Source organism: Amborella trichopoda, chromosome 13 (assembly GCF_054954075.1).
Source record: "Amborella trichopoda isolate Santa Cruz 75 chromosome 13, AtrichopodaSantaCruz75HAP2 v2.0, whole genome shotgun sequence".
Classification (NCBI taxonomy): Eukaryota; Viridiplantae; Streptophyta; class Magnoliopsida; order Amborellales; family Amborellaceae; genus Amborella; species Amborella trichopoda.
Genome location: NC_142348.1, coordinates 51,677,474 through 51,698,305, shown reverse-complemented (window position 1 = coordinate 51,698,305; position 20,832 = coordinate 51,677,474). Strand labels below are relative to the sequence as shown.

The 20,832-nt window shown below is 36.6% G+C and overlaps 2 protein-coding genes and 1 pseudogene across 10 annotated transcripts; 1 reads left to right on the top strand and 2 right to left on the bottom strand.

Moving 5' to 3' along the window:
- Window positions 1-102: 102 nt before the first annotated feature.
- Window positions 103-3,127, bottom strand: LOC105421558 (pentatricopeptide repeat-containing protein At5g06540 pseudogene; annotated as a pseudogene). Its single transcript, XR_016048540.1, has one exon. The product of XR_016048540.1 is annotated as a pentatricopeptide repeat-containing protein At5g06540 pseudogene (transcript).
- A 1,992-nt stretch (window positions 3,128-5,119) lies between these two features.
- LOC18445867 (arabinosyltransferase RRA3) lies at window positions 5,120-8,223 on the top strand. The gene is made up of 2 exons (XM_006855993.4): window positions 5,120-5,498; window positions 6,959-8,223. Exons 1-2 carry the CDS (start codon window positions 5,322-5,324, stop codon window positions 8,072-8,074), a joined length of 1,293 nt encoding a protein of 430 aa, XP_006856055.1. The 5' UTR covers window positions 5,120-5,321; the 3' UTR covers window positions 8,075-8,223.
- A 1,183-nt stretch (window positions 8,224-9,406) lies between these two features.
- ARP (apurinic endonuclease-redox protein) lies at window positions 9,407-19,664 on the bottom strand. Of its 8 annotated transcripts, none has more exons than XM_020674646.2 (12): window positions 19,596-19,664; window positions 16,798-17,020; window positions 16,590-16,687; window positions 16,089-16,165; window positions 15,633-15,899; window positions 14,988-15,310; window positions 13,762-13,872; window positions 13,169-13,306; window positions 13,018-13,065; window positions 12,266-12,346; window positions 11,245-11,404; window positions 9,407-9,770 (listed from the first exon to the last, which is right to left on the bottom strand). In XM_020674646.2, the coding sequence occupies exons 2-12, from the start codon at window positions 16,975-16,977 to the stop codon at window positions 9,649-9,651; spliced, it is 1,605 nt and encodes a 534-aa protein (XP_020530305.2). In that variant the 5' UTR covers window positions 16,978-17,020; window positions 19,596-19,664; the 3' UTR covers window positions 9,407-9,648. The 8 variants fall into 8 exon arrangements, with proteins under 8 accessions (XP_020530305.2, XP_088713106.1, XP_011627685.2 ...); XM_088856980.1 differs by having other exon boundaries at window positions 15,645-15,899; XM_011629383.3 differs by having other exon boundaries at window positions 16,798-16,906.
- Window positions 19,665-20,832: the final 1,168 nt, after the last annotated feature.

Here is a 20,832-nt window from a genome sequence, read left to right as displayed (position 1 = left end):
CTCAGCCTCCTTATTCTTTTCTATTTTGTTATTTTGTTTTTCTTTTCATCCTCCTCTCTCACCTTATATCTCTCTTACCTTTTTCTCTTTTCTACTTCGTTGTGTACTTCCCGTTGTATTCTTTCATTCAGTCAATGAAATTACTGTTTAACATTAAAAAAAAAGAAGAATAAATATGTATAGAAATGTCAGATTCAAGAGAGGTGGGTTCACTGATCGCTACTTCATATAGTCCCTCGCGGTGTGCTCTCTACTTCATTGGGTAAGACACGATTTGAACCTGGGATGTTCATGCTATGGCCTTATGGCCTAACCACTAAGCCAAGAGGCCCAAACCCACAATGCTCATAAATAAATTAATGAAACAGGGATCCCCATTGTTCACCAGTAATCTTTACAAGAACAGATCCCTTGTGAAATATGGTGAAAGCGGCTCACATCCCTCAAAACAATCTCTCTCCCATATAGTTTCGAAATGAACTTTGCAACCATATGACAGTCACCACAAACCCTAAGGTTCTTTGTAACCCTAAGCACAGTTCCCGGCCCTGTATTGAGGATACCGAATGCTATAGCAAGCCTCTCGCTATGGCTCGCAAGACTGTCTTCCTTCTCCTCTTCACTAACATCATGCAAAACCAGACTCGTATCAGGCGAATAACCCGATGCCATAATTTTCGAAGGCAGGCCTCGCAAGAATGTGAAGATTTCCTGAGCCTGAGGGTGTGACTTGTCTCCCCCTACAAAGCCATGGACCTTTTTATTGATCTCTATCCAACTACAACCTGGGCTTTTCTTCAAGCCCAACTCCTTCAGTCGAACCCTCAGCCTATTCACTTCTACCCATCTTCCCAAATCCGCATATATATTTGATAACAGCACGTAGTTCCCCGTATTTTGAGGCTCTAAAACAAAGAGTTTCTCGGCTGCAAGCTCTCCTATCTCTAGGTTTCGGTGGACTCGACAAGAGGCAAGTAACGAACCCCACACACATGGGCCTGGCTCGACATCCATGGTTTCGATCAAGCTCTTGGCTTTGATCAATTGCCCTGCCCTTCCAAGGAGGTCAACCATGCAAGCATAGTGCTCAAGCCTAGGGCGCACACCATAAGCTGGAGCCATGAGCTCAAAGTAGGCTTGACCCTTCTCCACTAACCCTCCATGGCTACAAGCTGTTAAAAGTGCAATAAATGTTACCTCATCGGGCCTTACCCCATGCTCACACATCTCCTCGAATGCAAAAATTGTATCATGGCCATGGCCATGTGAGGCATAAGCCGTGATTATCGTGTTCCAAGCCACCAAGTCCTTTAGTGTAATTTTTTCGAAAACCTCTTGGGCTAGGTCTAAACTACCGCACCGTCCATACATGGCTACGAGGGCAGTTTGAACCGATGGGTGGCCCGAAAGCCCAATTGAATTTGCATATTCATGGATTTCGTTTCCTTGGTCAAGAGCGGCTGAGTGGCCACAAGCCGGAAGGACACTCATTACAGTGACCCAATTGGGTGTAGGGCCCAATTGTCTCATGGCATTGAAGCAGTCTATGGCCCGATCAGATAATCCATTCTGTGTAAACCCTGCAACCATAGAAGTCCATGAGACCACATTTTTCTCAGGCATTTCATGGAACAAATTGGTTGCCGAATCGATGTCACCACACTTCATGTACCCATTGATCAACGCATTCCATGATGACACATCTCTAACGGGCATTATATCAAATAGCTTCGTCGCATCGCTCATGTCTCCGCATTTGGCATACATGCCTATGATAGATGTGCCAACATACAAGTCGGTCTCGAGGCCGGCCCTCAAGCAATGGTTATGCATGCATTTCCCATTGAAATCCCAATTCAAATCCGCACACGATTTCAAAAGAAATGGAAATGTGAAATTATCAGGTGGGGATCTACTTTTGTGCATTTGTGTATAAATTTGAAGGTTTTCTAGTGGAAAGCCACATGTTGCATAGCCTCTCAGCATTGAATTATACAAGAGAGAGGTCTTCTCGTGGACTCGGTCGAAGACTGAACGAGCTGCGATTACATCACGGGAACTCGCGTACATGGCCACGAGCTTTGCGGCTACAAAGGAGTCGGGCTGGAGGCCGCGAAGAGTCATGTGGGCGTGAGCTTGGAGGCCTGGTTTTAGAGAGGCGGGACCGGTACAGGCCATGAATATGGGGGCATACATGTGGGGCTGAATTGGGGTGCTTTGGGATTCAAATTGGGTGATGAGAGAGAAGGCCTGGGAGAGATCTCGGGCTTTGCAGAGGCGGGAGATGAGAGAGAGAAAGTGGACGGTTGTTGAATTGTCTGCGGAATTCCATTTGGGCCTGCCTACTACGAGGGTCTGGAGATGGGGTTTAGAGAGAGAAAGAGAGAGTGTGTGTGGCATGGGGTTTTGGGTTTCAAATCGTTTGATTTGCAGTGTACAAGACAAGAAGCAAGCTTGCTTGCTTGCTTGCTTGCTGGTTTGTTTGTTTGCAGGGGGCACGTGTTGCGCCACGCAAGTGGTCACGGCCTTATTTTTTATTGGTCACAAACCTCCCCACGTTTTATATGAATTCGTCTTTTTAGATAACATGAATTTACCTCCTCACGTTTTATACATAAAAAGACAACGGGACATCCACCAAATTCGTCTCTTTAGATAACGTGAATGTCCGATGCTTATGTCTTCTTATGAGAGACGAGACAAGTTCCATGAGCACGCATTGGCCTGGCCCCCTTCAAAAATAATAAATACAATACATTCCAATGAAACACAAAATTATAGCTTTAAGGAGAATCCAACTCTACCAACTCCCTATGCCAAATTGAATGAGAGAGAGAGAGAGAGAGAGAGATATAGATTATGAGAGAGAAAGTAGGGGTGGCAATGGGTTCGGTCATGTCGGGTTCGGCCAGACTCGGACCCAATCGAAAAATAAAATTTATTTTTAAACTTAGAACTAGCAAATGCCTTTTTAAATAGAAAAAGTTCATATAAAGCGAGGCTTTAAACAACCAAATTAGAGCCACCTCAAAAATTTCACTAAAATAAGTTGTTTTGATGTCCAAATATTCTCAAAGTGATTATCTCGACATCAAGATGCATGGACATAGAAACAAAAAAAATAAAATAAAAAGATTTCAAGTTTTGGAAATAGTGCATCTTGTAATGTATTTTTCGACAGTCAATTTTCAAGATTTTTAAGTTTAATCTATACTATTTTTGAAGCTTTAAATTTTATAATTAAAAATAAAAATATATTTTGAAACTACGACAAATATTTCTAATATTAAAACCATATATCTCGACGCTATTTGAAAGTGACTTTATTCCGATTGTTTAGAGTCTTGGCTCTATACAAAAGTTTATCATTTAAGTGGTCTAAGCAAAATGCTGAGACTAGTCGCAATTATTATGGGCTCCAAACCTAGATTATGTATTGATATTTTCCATTAAAATCTCTTGTTTTGGGGTTTGAAATCCTCGACAAGCTGTGACATTTTAGTAATTTGGCAATGCATATATATGTGCAATCATCATAACACACTTGTTCATAATTTCAAACCTTGGATATCTAATAATAGGGAAATTTATCAAAATACTTTATTATTTAACCTTTTACTTTCTTTATTTTTAATTTCAGATCAATAATTATATTTTGATTGGTACTTTGAAATTAAATAAGAATTATAGAAAAATATTACAAAAAGTTATTCATGTGTCAGGTGAGGCATTTCTTTAATTGCATTCCTGATGCATGAAAAATCTATCGTGGAGATGGGCGTTGGAAAATAATTGTTCCAAAAAGTTTTAACATCAAAGTTTTAACATCGACAGTGTAAAAATTATGCCAAAACTTTTTATTTTTTTGTTTTAAATTTTTTTTTTCAAGTTACTACTTATCGGTATATAGATTATACAGTCTTCTAAATTTTGAATCTAAAATCTATATTTAAAAATAGATTTTAGAGAGAGGACTCATTTGAACAGGTGAGTCAGCCGACTCATAAAAACCTTGTTCAAATATTAAAGAAAAAAATTTATATAAGATTGCAATCTTAAAATGCAGAATTAAAGATGCATCTCAAAAATCCAACTGAAAATGTTATTTTAATGTTGAAAAACCCTTCTAATTGATCATCTCGACGTCGAGATGTATGAATATAAAGGAAAACAGAAGTAAATAAAAGATTTTGTCTCTAGACCATCCATTTTCAATATTTTCATATGTTTATAGATCTATTTGATTTTATCCATTTTTGGAGTTTAAATTTTTATAATTAGATATAAAAATAGATTTTAAGCTAACACTAACAATATTTTTCACCAAAAAATTACATGTTATGATAAATTTTGGATGTGCAACTTAATTGGAGTGTTTAAGGTTATAACCTTATAGAAACCACACCCTTCAAAATATCAAGGACCCGGTTTCTATGTGGTCAAGCCCGCAAATGTAGCAATGCGGGCTTCCTAATAAATCTATTTTTGAGATGGATTTTAAAACTTAATTTTTAAAGACATGTAATCTCTAATATGGTGATCATGAATATAAAAATAAAAATAAAATTTAAAAACTATAAATAATAATTCTAGTACAGAAACATTTAGACAACTAGTTTCCATTTTTTTTTAGATGGAACACCTACTTGGATCCATCATAAAGATGGATGCTTCACACTTTCTGGACCGCATATGTAGAAATGCGGTTCAGCCAGCAGGAAACAATTTTGCAAATAATATAAATAGTTAATCGCTTGCGTTATTTTGATAAATTTTCCTGTATATCGCTTATTTGGCCGCATAGAAACGGGGTATTTATCACGTTTCAGACAAGAGTTCCCCTTGGATTCCAGTTTCCTTGAGTTGTATTTAATTTCACAGAGAGCAGTTTGACCCGCTCTGCTCTTTCTCTCTCTAAATCCACCCGCTCGACTCTCTCTCAAAATTCACTGAGTCAAGGTTTTGCGCCTATCTCTCTCTCTCTCTCTCTCATAAAAACTGCTTCTTTTGTAAGAAAGTGAAATCTCTCTCTCAAAAATTAACTGAGTCAAGACAGTCTTGCAACCCTCTGATACCTGAATTGTTGACTTAAAGCGCTCTCTCTGTCTCTCTCTCTATTAGACGCACTTCTCCTGAAGCTTTCGCCATTGAATTCGCCTCAAACAAGAGATGGAGATCTATCTCCCTCTCTTCTAGCAATCGATCTTTGCACGAAACAGGGAAAAAATGGAGTTTATAGGGTTTCTGAACTCGCACCTGTGATCTCTCCTCCTGATCGGGCTTCTGATCACTAAACCTGCAACAGTATTGGGGCCATAGCCATGACGGGGAGAAGAGAGACTCTATTGAGGGGTGGTTCGCAGGGGATACGTGTCTCAAGGCTGGCCATGGCCGTTGGTGCTGGTATTTTTGTTGGCTGTATCTTTGCTTTTGCTTATCCCCATGGATTCTTCAGATCAGAAACTCCTCAAACACAGCAGCAAAGGTCCTCTTTGCAGGTAAGCGTTTTTGCTCTAGAATTTTTTGCTTGCTCAGATTGATCAGCATTTTTGGATCTCGTTGAAGATATCAGATTTCATGGTGCCTCTTCTTCATAGTTTTTCTGCAAATCTATATATAGGATTCCTCTAGAATTTCCATGGAAAGGTGATGAATTTTGGGGAATCATTGAATCTGTTAAGGTTAGTGTATAGAGAGATTGATTTTCGTGAACAATACCTGGAATGCTTAGCAATTTGAGGCTGAATCCACAGTTGTCTTAAATTGGGTGACCTTCATTTTCTGCAATTTATGGTTTAACACCTTTGGGACAAAACTTTTACTTCATTTGATGAATGAAGGAATTTGTTGAAATAGTGATTTTCATATCTCTGTTTCCTCATCAGAAAAAGAAAGAAATGAACCTTCGGATGGCTTTTTGTGGAATTTATGCCAATAGCGAATGGTATTTTAATTTCAAAGGTGGTTCATCAATAAAAAAAAAAAGGAAAAAAAGAGAGGAACTGATCGAAGAAAGAAAGAAATGAATCTTGAGATGGTTCGGCCCAAATGCTGTATGAATTTATATTACGAATGTGATTTTTTAAGTGATTTAGCGATTCCTTCAGGTCCATTTGGTTCCATCGAAAAAACATTCTTGAGTATCTCGAGGAGTGAGAAATGATTGAGAGGGTTCGCAAGAGAGAGAGGGCATGGGTTTGTAGGAGAGAGATGAATCCGGGTGAAGAAGATTCGTCTTCAGAGAAAATTGTTTTGCACCATTTACTTTGGAAGATCTTTTTCCCAAAAAGAAGGTAAAAACTGAATGGAATGAAGATTTCTCCCCCCTATTTGGGTGTCAATCATTAGAGATGCCTCATTTCCAGGGTAGAATATCCTAGAAATTAATTTTCAAGGACCCAAAAGGGCCCTTATAGTTGTAATTACAGATGGAAATGCATGGTACCTTGTTGGAAAAATGAAGATCTAGCCTTTGGTCAGTTAATTCATGAAAAATACATGACTTGTTTTTTTTTTTTTTAAAGTTGCGCAACGGAATGTTGCTAGTGGTAGGAACTTAACCTTTTAACCCAACAATTATGGAATTACACTGTAAATTTTTCTGTTCATGTTTGTTATTCTCCCTGCACTTAACTGTGGCATCTGTGTAAATGGTCTCCTAAATATTGTGATATTGATGTGATCTATAGCTATACGGCTCACAACCGAAGTATTTCTTGGCATATATATTTGAATAAAATTTTTGTTATCAATCTCACAGCTTTTGGTTATTGGGTTTTATCTGTCAATTATGTGTTGTTTTTTGAGTTGCTCAAGGCAATGTTTTTGTTGTTTATGCTTCTATGCGTTGTTTATGTAAGTCAATTCACAAAAAGGGAAAAAAAAGTATTCAGATTTGCCTCATGAGTTTTATATGTTTTTATCTGCTTCTTATTATGCATTAACTTTCAATGCATAGGTTAGCTCAGCACCCTGCGAATCATCAGAGCGTACCAACCTATTGAAATCAGAGGTAAACTCTCTAATGGAGAAGAATGCAGGATTAAAGAAACAGGTGAGGGAACTAACCCTGAAGCTTCAGCAAGAAGAACAAGGAAAGGATCAAGCTCAAAAGCAGTTCCTAGTCTTAGGGAAACAGCATAAAGCTGGGCCTGTAGGCACAGTCAAGAGCCTTAGAACCAATCCCACTGTCCTTCCCGATGAAACTGTCAACCCTAGGCTTGCCAAGTTACTCAAGAAGGTGGCCATCAATAGGGAGCTCATCGTTGCATTAGCTGATATTCATGTTAGGGATATGTTAAATGTGTGGTCCGACAGTATTAAAAGAGTGGGCATACCCAACTATCTTGTCGTGGCATTAGATGATGACACTCTGAAATACTGCGAGTCCAAGGGAGTTCCCGCATATAAGAGGGACCCTGATGATAAAGTGGACTCCGTTCTTAGAACAGCAAGCAACCATGCGATCTCGGGACTGAAGTTCCAGATCTTGAGAGAGTTTTTACAGCTTGGGTATAGTGTTCTTCTCTCTGATATCGACATAGTCTATCTCCAAAACCCATTTGACCATCTCTACCGAGATTGCGATGTGGAATCCATGAGCGATGGCCATGACAACATGACTGCATATGGGTACAATGATGTGTCTGAGGATCCTAAGATGGGTTGGGCTAGATTTGCACATACCATGCGTATATGGGTCTATAACTCAGGTTTCTTCTATATCAGGCCAACTATCCCATCTATTGAGCTTCTGGATAGGGTGGCCGATAGGCTTTCAAAGGCCAAATTATGGGACCAAGCTGTATTCAATGAGGAGCTTTACTTTCCTTCTCATCCGGGCTATGATGGCCTTCATGCATCGAGGAGGACCATGGATTTCTATCTCTTCATGAATAGCAAGGTTTTGTTCAAAATTTTGAGGCACGAGCATAATTTTGCACAGTATAAGCCTGTGGTTCTTCATGTTAATTACCACCCCGACAAGCTTCCTCGGATGAAGGCCATTGTTGAGTACTATGTTAATGGGAAACAGGATGCCCTCAAGGCCTTCCCGGATGGTTCAGATTGGTGAAGCATTGTGTTGTTACGCATTCACGCATGGCAGTGTTTTTCTTCTTCATGTGACACAGATTTTTGATGCACAAAACTGGCAGGTTTTCTTGAATTTCACCCTTTTGAGAGATTTGTTAAATGGAATGCATCTTACTTTGAATTTTTCCATATGGTTAGTGTTCCATTGCTGTTTCTGTTTTGCCCATGGATATGGATATATTATCGATTAGAGAAAGCATCTCCCTCTCTCTCTCTCTCTCACACACACACATACACACACTCCACACATGATCTAATACCTGGTGATAGTCTCTCTCTAAGATTAATATCTCTCACACACGTACACTCCACACATGATATAATTCCTGGTGATAGTCTCTGTAAGATTAGGCGCGCACTCTCTCTCTCTCTCTAGACTTTGTTTCCTTTTTCAATGCATGTTAGAATGGTTCATCACTTGAATGAAAGTTTAAATGCACTGCATTCTTTCCTTTTCACCAACACTCTGCAGCATTTGCGTCTGGATTCTGGTCATCTATAAAACTAAGTCTTGAATGCTGCACGTCAAACCAACTTGATCGTTTATAAACTATAATGCATCTGCGGTCATCCTTTTGTGTTGCTGTCATTTGACTCTTTTGAGGGAACTGCGCGCTCTCACAAATGCATGCATCTAAACTCTCTCCCTCTCCAAGCAACCATGCATCTAACTCTCTCTCTCCAAGCACGCACACTCTCTCTCTCTCTCTCAGCATTCATCCTATCTGCGTGCCTCTCTTTTGATATTACTACAAATTTTGGAATAAAATAATAATAATAATAAAGAAAATTCAATTTAAACTATAGTTATTAAGATTGGGCCAACAACCTGGTCCGATTGGTTGGGCTACTGATTTGATTTGGTAAAGCAAAACTTATAATTTGGTCTTAAACCAATTAAAATCAATACCTAGTTAAAGTCAATATTTAAATATTTTGGCTGGTCGGATTGTTCAATTTTTTTCCGGTTGGACCAGCTAGACAAAGTTAAAACATTTTACTACAATAATCTAATTGTTTATGTTTTCTATAATGTGGCCAACCAGGTCAAACAAATCACGGGTCTAGTGGACCCCTAATCCTAATAACTATAATCTAATCCCCCACCTTGGTAAAAAAGCCGGGGTTGTGGTGATAGCAACCTTATACTTTCATGTAGTTTCCATTCTTACTAACACCACCATACTAATACTTAAAAAATAAAATTAACTCCTAAACTATTTGAAAAAACAAAAAACATTTAGGGCATGTGTTACCCACTCAATTACTTGCACAAAAAAAAAAAAAAAAAAACACCTCCCTCTCTAAGATCTAGCAATCTTGGATACAATATATTCTAAACTCCACTACCGCGTTTAATAGACAATAAATGGAAGAGAGTCCTGACCCATAAATTACTGAAGTTGACATCAAAATTGAAATGTTCCATCTTCACACCAAGCAAATCCCAACCATTTCCATGGACACGCTTCTTGAACAGATTCTTCAACAAAGAGGAGACCAGAAAAACTGGAGCAAAATAATACACAAAACGATGCAAATTTGGATATGAATTTAGAGCTTCAATGTTAGGCCTATGGGGCAATGGTCACTACCATCAATCTCAGGAAGAATGTAGGAGTCGTGAACTTTGGCGGCAATCGAATCCGAAACGAGGAAGTAGTCAAGCCGCCAACCTGTAACATGTCCCAAGAACATAGGGTTGTAGTTTAGAGAAAGAGAGAGAGCAAATCTGATATTCATGGCGAACAGCCGAAATATTCTTGCCTGATGGCGGAAACATAATTGTGTAATTTTGAATTTTCCATGGTTCATTGATCAAATAAACAATAGAAGAGGCATAGGAATCAAACAGTGAATTGCAGACAATGTATGAAAAACAAAATACTGTTCAATAACTTGATTTCGAACAATGTTCAACTAATTATTCCAACCCAAACACTGGTCCAGCCTCTTTAACTCTTAAAATCATGTGCAAAAGATTTTGACAATGCCACATTGGGTTTCCATAAAGTTGCATATTAAAGAGGCAAATAGCAGTTTTAATAAATGCATTAAAGAGTTAATCAATAAATGCATTAGTAATAAAGTATTCAGGGGAAATACCTTTAAAATGGTCAAATTAACTCCCAAAATCAATAAGGTGGTTGAATCAACAGTTTTAAACAAAGTTACTTTTTTGAAATCCTCGCATTTACGTACAAAAGAATTTTGTGTAAAAAATGACCAAATCGGTGAAATGAATTTTTTTTTTTTTTAAAGAAAATATCACTTCTTTGGTAAATTGGTTGGTTAAATCAGTTCATTGATTTTTTGAAGTAGTTTGACCAGTTCAGTGATATTTTCCCAAGGAAAATTGTTTCATGCGTCAGGGAATGCATTTCAACATTTGCGTCCTCTGAGGTATAAAGCATTCATCTTAAAGATGGATTGCAAATAGGTGGTCCATCTAAAAACAATTGAATCTAACTGTCCAAATGTTTTCTTCATAAATTATTATTTTAATTTTTAAAATTTATTTATTTTTTCATATTCATGATCTCCATGTCAAACATTATATGTCCTTAAAAATTGGGTCCAAAAATCCATCTCAAAAATAGATTTTCAAGAGAGGACTCATTTCTACATGGACTCAAATAGAAACCGTGTCCTTTTCCCAAGAATATTTTACCTGGATGAATCTGATGGGATCCATAATGCAATTCCATCTAAAGGTGCTTTCAGTACACTTAACTTCAATGAAGATCAATTTGAAACAAGTAACAAAAATGGAGAGTAATGGAACAATCTTTTCGTAAACAAACTAATAACAAGTAGCTCAAATAGCTCTGCATATATAAGTACCAATGCATTTCAAGCAGTGTCTAAAAAGTCAGATTCGAGCTCCAACTCGGTAGAGACCCGAGACTGAGTTGCCCAGGTACACTCAGGTGGGTTCAAGTCAGACAAGGTAACTTTTGAAAAGAAAAATTTTAAATATTATGAAAAACAGGAAATTCAGGCAATTATAAGGTTTTTCAACCCGAAATCTCCAGGCCAGCCTATTAAATTTTTTTTACGACATCAAGTAATCTCAAATAGATTCTGTAAAGTTAAAATACATGGGTTCTTTTTTTTTTTTTTGAATAAAAGATATGTATTCTTATTCACCTTTGTTGGTTTTACGCCCACCATGCCTATATCCCCAGTAGGTGTAGCCAACCACACCAGGATGTTGTCGACGAAAGGTATCCACAAAACCATTGGCCAAGAACTTTGTTCCAAAGGATGTCCTTTCTTCATCTGTAAATCCAGCACTTCGGCGATTTCCCTGTAAAAGTTCGAAGAAAGTCACTCAAATTCCAGACAAGATGTTTGAATTACCAGCCACTGGTTCCTACAATTTACTATAGTAAAACTAGTAAGTAAAAGCAAAGGTTTATTAAAATAAAATAGGAGCAAAGGCATATATTCTTACTTTCATGGAAAAAAAAAGAAAAAGAAAAAGGAAAAAAAAAAAATTGAAAAAAAAGAAGAAGATAAAAGTGTTGGAATTCACATTCAAGTTGTCTAGGCCACATTCTGAGGTTTCTATAATTAGCATAAAACAAAATGGAATCTGCAGGAAGCAAGATCTTCATAAATTCGAGGCATGTGATGCATAACCAAGAAATAAACTAGAAGAAATATTTCTTTAGTATAATAACTTGAACCAAGCTACCGGGACTCAACTTAGCCAGGGAACTCACCCATTGGCCGAGGTGAGCTAATTGGGCAAGTTCGAGTAACTCTCCAGAGTTAAAAAAAACAAATAATGACAAAAAGAATAATATAAGGTATATAATCTCTCCATTTCTTACATCAAATATAAAATGACAAACATAAAATGACATGTTGGTTAGGTTTGCCACTAATGCAATGTATATGGAAAGATAGATACTTGTAGTGAGGATATTTCTAAATGTCATAACGCAGAATGTTTCATCCATATTAATATAATGTTGGGGGCTGTTTCAAAAAGAAAAAATAATGGGTGAGATACCAGCACAACCCTGCTTGTGTAGTGAAAGAAAAAACCTTGAACTACAATGCGTTCAATAAATTAAAGGGAGCTTACTTAGATAAACTACGAGCTTGAACAACAGGTTACTTTTATGGCTGAGAATAAGGAACAAGGTCATAAGTTGCTTACAGATGGATTATGAATGTCGATCTCTTGATGAGCGCAATTCAAATCACCAGTTAAAATGACAGGCTTGAACTTCTCCAATTCCTGCATAAAGAAAGCAATTTAGTTAATCCAAGCACATGCCACAATCAAAAGAGCAGTGAGTTGGATGTGGAATTATATAAGATCTCTGTAAACACTCAAAAACATTTTCATTTAGAAACGATACAAAGGCATCCAGCTCATAAGTTGTGAACGCTCATCTTAACAACTACATCTGAAAAAATAAAAAACAGTGATAAAAACGAGCTTTCTTAAGGAGATTTAGTATTCCAGTTTTATCTGGGTGCCCTAGGGGGTTGCCTTTCTTGTTGTTTTCGTCTTTGGTCCCATTTTGAGGGACCTCGCTCTTGTATCAATACAACTTATTAATAAAATTGGTAAAACGTTCAGGAAAAAAGCCTAAGGATAAACCCGTAAGCAGAACATCCACTTGCAACATTTACATGTATAGATGGTAATTCAGCCATTCAATTTTAGTGATGCTAAGTTGTAATCAGCCCACTTGTTTTTAGACACCGTTCAGACCTTTCCCCTCCATAAATATATGGTCATACAGTGACCATTGCCTGCTTAGATACTCTTTACTATAGATGACTGCATTGCATGCTATAATATACAGGGAAGTTTTTACATGGTATTGTATATATTTCTTGTTGGAGTATCATCAGCAGGAAACCTTAAATAATGAGAACAAACTTAAGAAATTTACTTACTTTTGCGTAGTTGCTCAGTGATGGATCCCATTGCTCAATTCTATAAGTCTACCACCAAAAGAAAGGGCATTAGTCTTAAGCTGAAAATTAGACTAGCCAAACTGAAAGTCAATCTTACAAAACTACAGCATCAAGTATAAGAGTCACATACCAGTCTCTTGAGACCCTCACCGGAATTAGGTACATAGCTGCTTATCAAAAAAAATGTATCGAACTCCACTGTGACAACCCGTCCTTCATGATCGTGATCAGGTAAGCCAAGCCCATATTTAACAAAAAGTGGTTTTATCTGTTGGTATAAAAACAGGCAGGAAAAATAGGGTCTATTTAGTGAGAAAAAAATTATAAAAAATGGGCCCTTGATTATCTAAAACACATCCAGGTTCCATCCAAACAACCGGCATGCCCCTAAAGTAATAGGAATTGCAAGTGTAGACAGGTCACACGTTAGCCTGCTAAACTAGGACAGGCCTCAAAAGACTTCAGAGATTATGGCTTTCAATCTACCAAAAGCAAAACCAGAAAAACACATAATAATAATGTAAAAATAATAACAGAAATTCCAAGTGTTTGATATGTAAGTTCTTTATCTTTTTTGGACAAAAAACTTTGTAAGAAATATTCAGTATGCAATAGTATATATAGCAGATCTAATAATTCAACATCAAGTGTGCTACAGGTTTCTGGCTTCCTCATCCGTTCGTGGACAAGCACATCTGGAAGTACTGAAGAGAACCAACATACCCGTGAGATTATTGCAGTACCCGAATAACCAAGCTTGGAACTGCTACACGTCCAGAAGCTATTTTCATAACCATCTATTAGGGATTGTTTAAATTTCTCCACATCCTTCTCCTGCATAAACAAGAAAACCAAGAGAAAACCAATGAAATTGCAGCAATAAGTGACATAAACAAGTATAAATTGACATAATGAATATAATAAGAAAAAATCCGTTTTGCAACACTTAAAGTTCATAAAATGTCACAGGAGTAAATATTGGCTTAACTACGACGAATAACCTGAAGGTTCCACCTATTTTTATACCAAATACGTTTCATTTTGTGAGGGAAGACATACAACTCTTAATGTAGAACATAAAACCTTGTGCACCAATTTCGACCAATGAATTTCACTTAGCAATCCAAAAAAAAAATATTATTACAATTCTTAATGTGCATGGTCAGAAAATGAATTTTATAAATATGTTGTATACAACTTGATTAAAAATACGCTGTAGTTGAATAGTGGGGACCAGCTTCTTCTTCATCTTCTTCTGGATTTGCTAGTTAGTCTGAACCATATTTGAGTGTTAGCAACAGTAAAATAGTGGAAATAAGATTGAAACCTTTAAAATAAATAAAAAGAGAACTGTATACAAAGTAGATGCATGAGCAAGGCAGCTTTGATTTTAAATGGATAATTAAATCAGGAAGAATCCCTAGGACTTGCCACGTATAATAATTCCAGCTTACAATTAATACAATCATATATGTAGAGAGGACAACTATAAAGATTTATTAAACAAAGGGTATATTTGTTACCATGACAAATTTATTAACTTAAGTTGCAATGGCACATAACCATACAGCCAACAAAGAATTACTTGGGCTTTCGTTTTTGTTTCTTATTTATCAGCAGACTAGACTTCTAAAGTACAAATGAAAGGTAACATCACTCCTCATTTTGCCTGGTTTATTTCTTATCTAAATAGCTGAAAATGGAACAGGCAAATAACTAATAGTGCTGTTAATCTCATCCACCAAAAGCATTAATTTTTATTCTCTTATAGTTCTGATCTAACCAAAAACATCAACTGGTTTTATTCATCTTACCACCCTTATTTCCATCATCATGAGCATGATAAAAAGCAAAAAGCAATGATGGATTTATAGCATACTTAGAACACAATCACAGAAACAAAACATGACATATCTGAAGAAAGCCAGATTGTGGTAATGAACTATTGCCTGTAGTTTTGTCTCTTGCAAACACAAAACATCAAAATTCTCCTTCTGGGCAAGTTGAAGAGCAGAAAATCCCTCCAGTTTTAGTAGTGCTCTTAGGCCATTAACATTCCACGAGAGAATTTTCACATGTTTTGTATCATCAGGAGGTGGAAGCCTCATGGTGCTTGGGTTATAGGCCACCCATCCTTCTTGTGGTTTTTTGTGTGCTAACACTGTCCATGGTTGTTCATTCATGAATGGACCAACACCATTAGCAACCTCAACTCTCTCATACTCCCTCGCTGCTGCCTTTCTCTTGTAGCTAACTTTGGTAGGCTTCATATCTGGCATCATTTATTTTAGTGTAAAACAATTTCCAACAACGCACCATGAGACATGGCATCAGAAAATGTAGACATGCAAGCCCCAGAAGCAAAATTTTAGAATATTTGACTAGAGAACTCGGCAAGTTATGTGTCTTCATTTTTAATGTTGCAAGAGTGAAATTTGGCTGAAACAGTTTAGAAGTATTATATCCTGCAAAAGGACACTATAATCCGATAGACTAATGATAGGTCATAACCCACCCGATCAGCACTGTACCCAAATTTATGAAACTGATAAAAAAGAGTGGAAAGAATATAGCAAAGACTATAATCTGTTCACCTGTTGACATACTCCCTGTCTTCTCCTTTCTTCTGGTGGTAGATGCATTCTTTGTCAGGACCACATGAGAATCATCCTCGTGAGTTCCTGAAACTTCTGAAATAATCTCCAAACTCTCAACATTGTCCACAGAAAGATGAGAAAGAGTCCGAGTTTCTCTGGCAGATGAATTCTTAACCTTTCTATTCTGTGTTGCCCTTTTGTGATGACCAGTTTCCATCATGGAGGCAGCATTTCCCTCAGTTTCCAGACGTTGAGAACTCTGACCTGCACTCAATGGGACACAAAACTATCACAAATCACCCATTATGGTATTTTGCTATGACTTTCCGATCCTGATCCAGCAAATGTTGTTTCTGAGTAGTAATAAAAACCCAACAGCTTATTTAACAAATAGAAATAAGAAACATGATATATGATGAGCTATAAGGGGCAAAAAACTTCAAACACTCCCACCTAATCCTGATTCCATAGAATGCTTCAAGGCTGACACAAGGTCTTGCTTACGACCCCTAGGAGGGATACCTGCTTTCCTGCAAATACATAGAATACAAGCAAAATTCTTTTTCAAGATTATGAAAACCCATCATAGTTCCACTGATTCTCAGATATAAACCAGACCAAAGCATAAAACAAAATTCCAGGAAATCTCAGCCAAAATTTGCTTCTCACCCTGAGCAAAACAGATGGAATGTTTAAACACCCATATGTTGGCCATCATTTCCAAAACATATGCCTAAATCAAAGAAGTTTTGACTTAGATCTTTTAAATATCTATTAAAGAAGGCATGTTTTAGTTTTGATCCAAGATATGCCTTTTCTTTTTCACTGCATAATCCAAAACATGTCTTGAACTTTCATTTGCCAAATTTGAAGTTCTTCCAAAAACTTTTCTTGTGCTGAAACAATTCAAATTCTAAAGTCATATGGTCATTATTGATTAGAAGTGAACAGTACCTCATCAATACTCGGAGTTCTTGAACTGTCATAGTTTCAAAACTCTTTAGATCTTTCTCGGCCTCCTGAACTCCTTCATGGCTTTCCATCTTGTCCACCTGGATATCACCCATAGTGAAGAAATGGTTTAAGAACATATGAAATCATAAGGGCAAATGCTGACATAGGCATATTAATGGAGAACTCAGACAAAGAACTATTTCTGAACCTTGATATCCATTGCTAAATTTACGCCCATCTCTCCTGGTTTCTCAGAATTATTTATTGGAGCTTGGCTACTCTCCTTAGCAACAGATCCCTTCAATCTACTTTTTCTCCTGCCGTTAAAATTTGCAGATAAAGATGCCGATAAATTAGAAATTCTTTGGTTGCATTGCATCCTGCTCATTTCAGAAAAGCCAATAGCTCGACTCCGGAATTTCAATGAGGTACTGCAATACTAAAAGACATAAGACTTATTCTCTTCTAATCCAAAAGCCACTATTTTTTTTTTAAAATCATCAAAAGCTACTAATGCTAGAAGATGATCGTGCTCAGAACTTTCAACCTTCTTGGTGAAAAGCAATATCATGCATATGAGTAATTGGAATACAGGGAAAGGAAGAGAGTGTGCAATCAAATAAAACCCAATAAGTGTGTTACTCTTCAATTTTGAAATAACCTGTTGTTGATTGATTAAGCTGATTTTATTTTATTTTTGTCATTATTAAGCTGACTGTATTGTCTTTTGACTCGTAAATTTGTATCCATATATATTGAAAATGCCTAAAGTGATGATGAACAGGCGTATCAATCCAGGTAAGCTAAAATACTATTATCTTGCAAGCTTTAATATAAGCTGACAAGAATTATTATTTTCAACAAGCTGTACATCAGTGATAATAAGTGTCATTATGCCTAACGATTTACTAACACGATCTCTGCTTTGCCATCTGGATAACTCCATAGTTTGTTTCGCAGGAACAATAAAGCACACTCCAATTGATTCATACAAAGAGGAACATTCCAACTACTGTGAAGCTGGAGAAATGGTTGTACATAAATTAGTATTTGAACCTGAGGAAAAGGCAATCAAGGAAGGAACAAAATGAACATAATCCCATTAACATGGCTTACATTTCTGTTAAAAACACAGCCATGAGATGGTGAAATGTGGAAGATTCTATCTTAGGAAAGATAAGAATATTTAAAGAAAGAGAAGAATAGAAGAGATTTGATATACAATAGTACAAAAGCCACTGGATTCGTATCGAATAAATGTGCATTGACCCAATGGATCAAGGTCCCATTTTTGCTATAACGTTAAAATATGAGTCCTTCTCTTCTTCTCAATTATCCTGACTCCCAATATTGGCTTTTTTTTTTAAGGTAACTTGTTATTAAGGAAAATCACATCGAATTAGAGCTGGGTGTGCGAACTGGAGATGTGCAACCGGAGTTTTATGTGATCGCCGCATACCAATGAAGCTGAAGGGGAAGTTCTATAGGACAACTGTGAGACCAGCTTTGTTGTATGGGGCAGAATGTTGGGCGGTCCAGAAACAACATACCCATAGGATGAGTGTTAAAAAAAATATTATTGAGAAGGATGAGTGACAAGACAAGAAGGGAAAGAATTCGAAATGAATATATTAGGGAGAATTTATGTGTGGCTCTAATAAGCGATAAGATGAGAGGAATTAGACTTAGGTGGGCTGGCCATGCGCAATGCAGACCTAGTACAACACCTATTAAGAGGTACGAGTTGGGTCAAGTTGAAGGCTCCAGAAGGACAAGGGGTAGGCTTAGAAGGACATGGTTTTTGTTGAGGAAAACCTAGAAAGACATGGTTGGAAGTAATGAGAAAATATATGGAAACTTATGACCTCACTAAAGGTATGGTTATTTATAGAGCAGAATAGCAAACCAAGATTCGTATAACCGATCCCAAATAGTTGGAAAAAGGCTCTGATAATGATGATGATGTTATTCAAAAAGACGATGTAGAAAACATCCAATTAATGCACCCATTAAATTGAAACATGAGTGCGCCCTTCTCTATTTTCCTAACTCTCACTCTTTTCTCTTAATCAACATGTTATACATAAAATCAGTGTCTTATAGCAAGGATCTTAGCCCAGACTCACTACGGTCTTGAGCTAGAGTTAGGCAACTCAAATCAGCCGAGTATTAAAAAAATAACAATAAATCCTTCGGATTTGGGAACTGATGAGACTCAATCAGTTCCCAAGACTTCTATTCTGGACTTGATAGCCTCTGAGTCCGAGTAAGTCAGCTGAGTCCAAATTGGACTCTTTGAGTTTTCCAACACAGCATAAAATCCTTAAATGACAGCACAAGGGGTTGTCCATTAAATTTCAATACAAGCCAGGGTCTTTGTCAATCCATATTCCATTGTGGACAATTTTAAAGACCTAAAATCTTATGAAGCATTACAATTATCTACATTTTGCAGATCTTCTAAGAAAAGAAAAAATAAATTTTGAAAAATAATAAAAACCATACAGTTAAGTGAGCTTAGCCATCCACTCTAGAGTAAATATTTCAATAAAATGGATTAAAAATCGTCCACTTGTTGCCAAAATAAGGCATGCTAGCAGATCAAAATAAGAACAAAATTATGGGTATTTCATCAAAGAAACATAGCATGATGGCCTTCTACATTTTGCAAAGATTTTCAAACCCTAAAATGCAACTTCCTGAAAACACCAACATTGAATATCATTCAAGATTGAGAAAATAAGGAGTAACAGCGCTTAAATTCCTTTCTTCTAATAACAGTTAAGTACTCTTGTCAAAAAGAAAGCGCTTAAATTCCATGATAGCAATAAATGCATTTCAATCTTAGATAAATTATAACCGAAAATGCACAAATATATGGAAAGGAATTATTATACTAACAAATTTCAACGAATAATTAAGTGGACAATTCACTATAATTATAACTGTATTTCTCTAATTTATTAATTTATTCCACGTTAAATAACTAGTTTTTGGTTGACGTACCATGAGAGCGGAGCTCACCTGACATAGACTGAAGCAAGCCCGGCCTGCATTTTGCTTTTTAAAAACCACAGAGAGAGAAATATGCGCGAGAAAGTCATAATAAATAAAAACTAAAGAGGGAGAAAGTGAGGAGAGAGAAGGATAAAAGAGGAACTCAAAAGATAATTGTACCACCCCGGGAGTATACTGTCTATTTACTCTCCCCCGTAAAACCCCATTAGACCCTCAATTTTGGGGATATAAGCTTTTTAACACATAGATTAATTTCAATAAAAATTTATTAATTGTACCCTCTAAGCATTTGAAAAAAATAATGTCTCAAAATTAAATAAATAATGTCCAATATTTAGAAGGTGAGATCTCGGTATTAAAAACAAATTGAATTTTCTTCATGAATAATCATCTAGGGATTCTAAATTGGATACCAAGTAGATTATCTTATCGAGGGAGTAGAAGTAAACTATGTAGCATTGTCTACGTGCTTAGAAACGAAAAGAAAAGAATTGCAGAAGAAAAACGGAAAAAAGTGTCATTTAGGGGAGCTAGAATATTCATTGCTTGCTTTGAAGATTAAATACAGGTAAAAAGACATGTTACTGCAAAAAAACATTTGTAAAAGACTAAAAAACTTTTTAACTTGATACCTATGGCAAAGACTAATTTTGGTGTATCTCTTGGACCTTAAATTTTGAGGATAATTTCTAGTAACCCAAATGACGTAAAATAAGAGAGAGGAAAAGCAATAAAATTGTTTTTCTGCATACAATTATTTTCAACTATCACATGTGAAATGAAACAACTAAGAGTTAACACTCATTATATTTAAAATCCTCAAACGTTTTGTGAAGAAACGACATGTTGTAGCCATGTAAGAAATTGCATGTCTTCTAGAAGTGCCGAAAATATTCATGCCCCAAATTTGAACATAGGCCATCCAGTTTTGAGATGGCCAGATATGAACTTATAAAAACTATTGGAACTACTTGTCTAGTGATTTTAAAGTATATCCCAAATTGGGTCTTTTGTACAAGGAAATATATGCACATTTTGCACAAGCAAGAGCACAGAAAAACTGTTCTTGTTTTGCCTTTTATTTTCTTAGTAAGATGGGACATTTTGCAATACCATTGATTTATAGTTTGTAGTACATGTACTGAAGCATCTCTCTCTCTCTCTCTCTCTCTCTCTCTTTCAATTTACGTGTTATACATGTTACATATGCTTAGAATGCTTACAA

Bases quoted from the DNA above. Each gene is read 5' to 3' on its own strand.
- ARP (XM_011629381.3), bottom strand. From the start codon at position 19,645: ATGCAGGCCGGGCTTGCTTCAGTCTATGTCAG. The intron at 16,166-16,589 runs GTACTGTTCACT...ATGTATTTGCAG, and splicing joins GAACTCCGAGTATTGATGAG to GAAAGCAGGTATCCCTCCTA. The intron at 15,900-16,088 runs GTGGGAGTGTTT...CATTGAGTGCAG, and splicing joins TTCTATGGAATCAGGATTAG to GTCAGAGTTCTCAACGTCTG.
- LOC18445867 (XM_006855993.4), top strand. From the start codon at position 5,322: ATGACGGGGAGAAGAGAGACTCTATTGAGGGGTGGTTCGCAGGGGATA. The intron at 5,499-6,958 runs GTAAGCGTTTTT...TTCAATGCATAG, and splicing joins AGCAAAGGTCCTCTTTGCAG to GTTAGCTCAGCACCCTGCGA.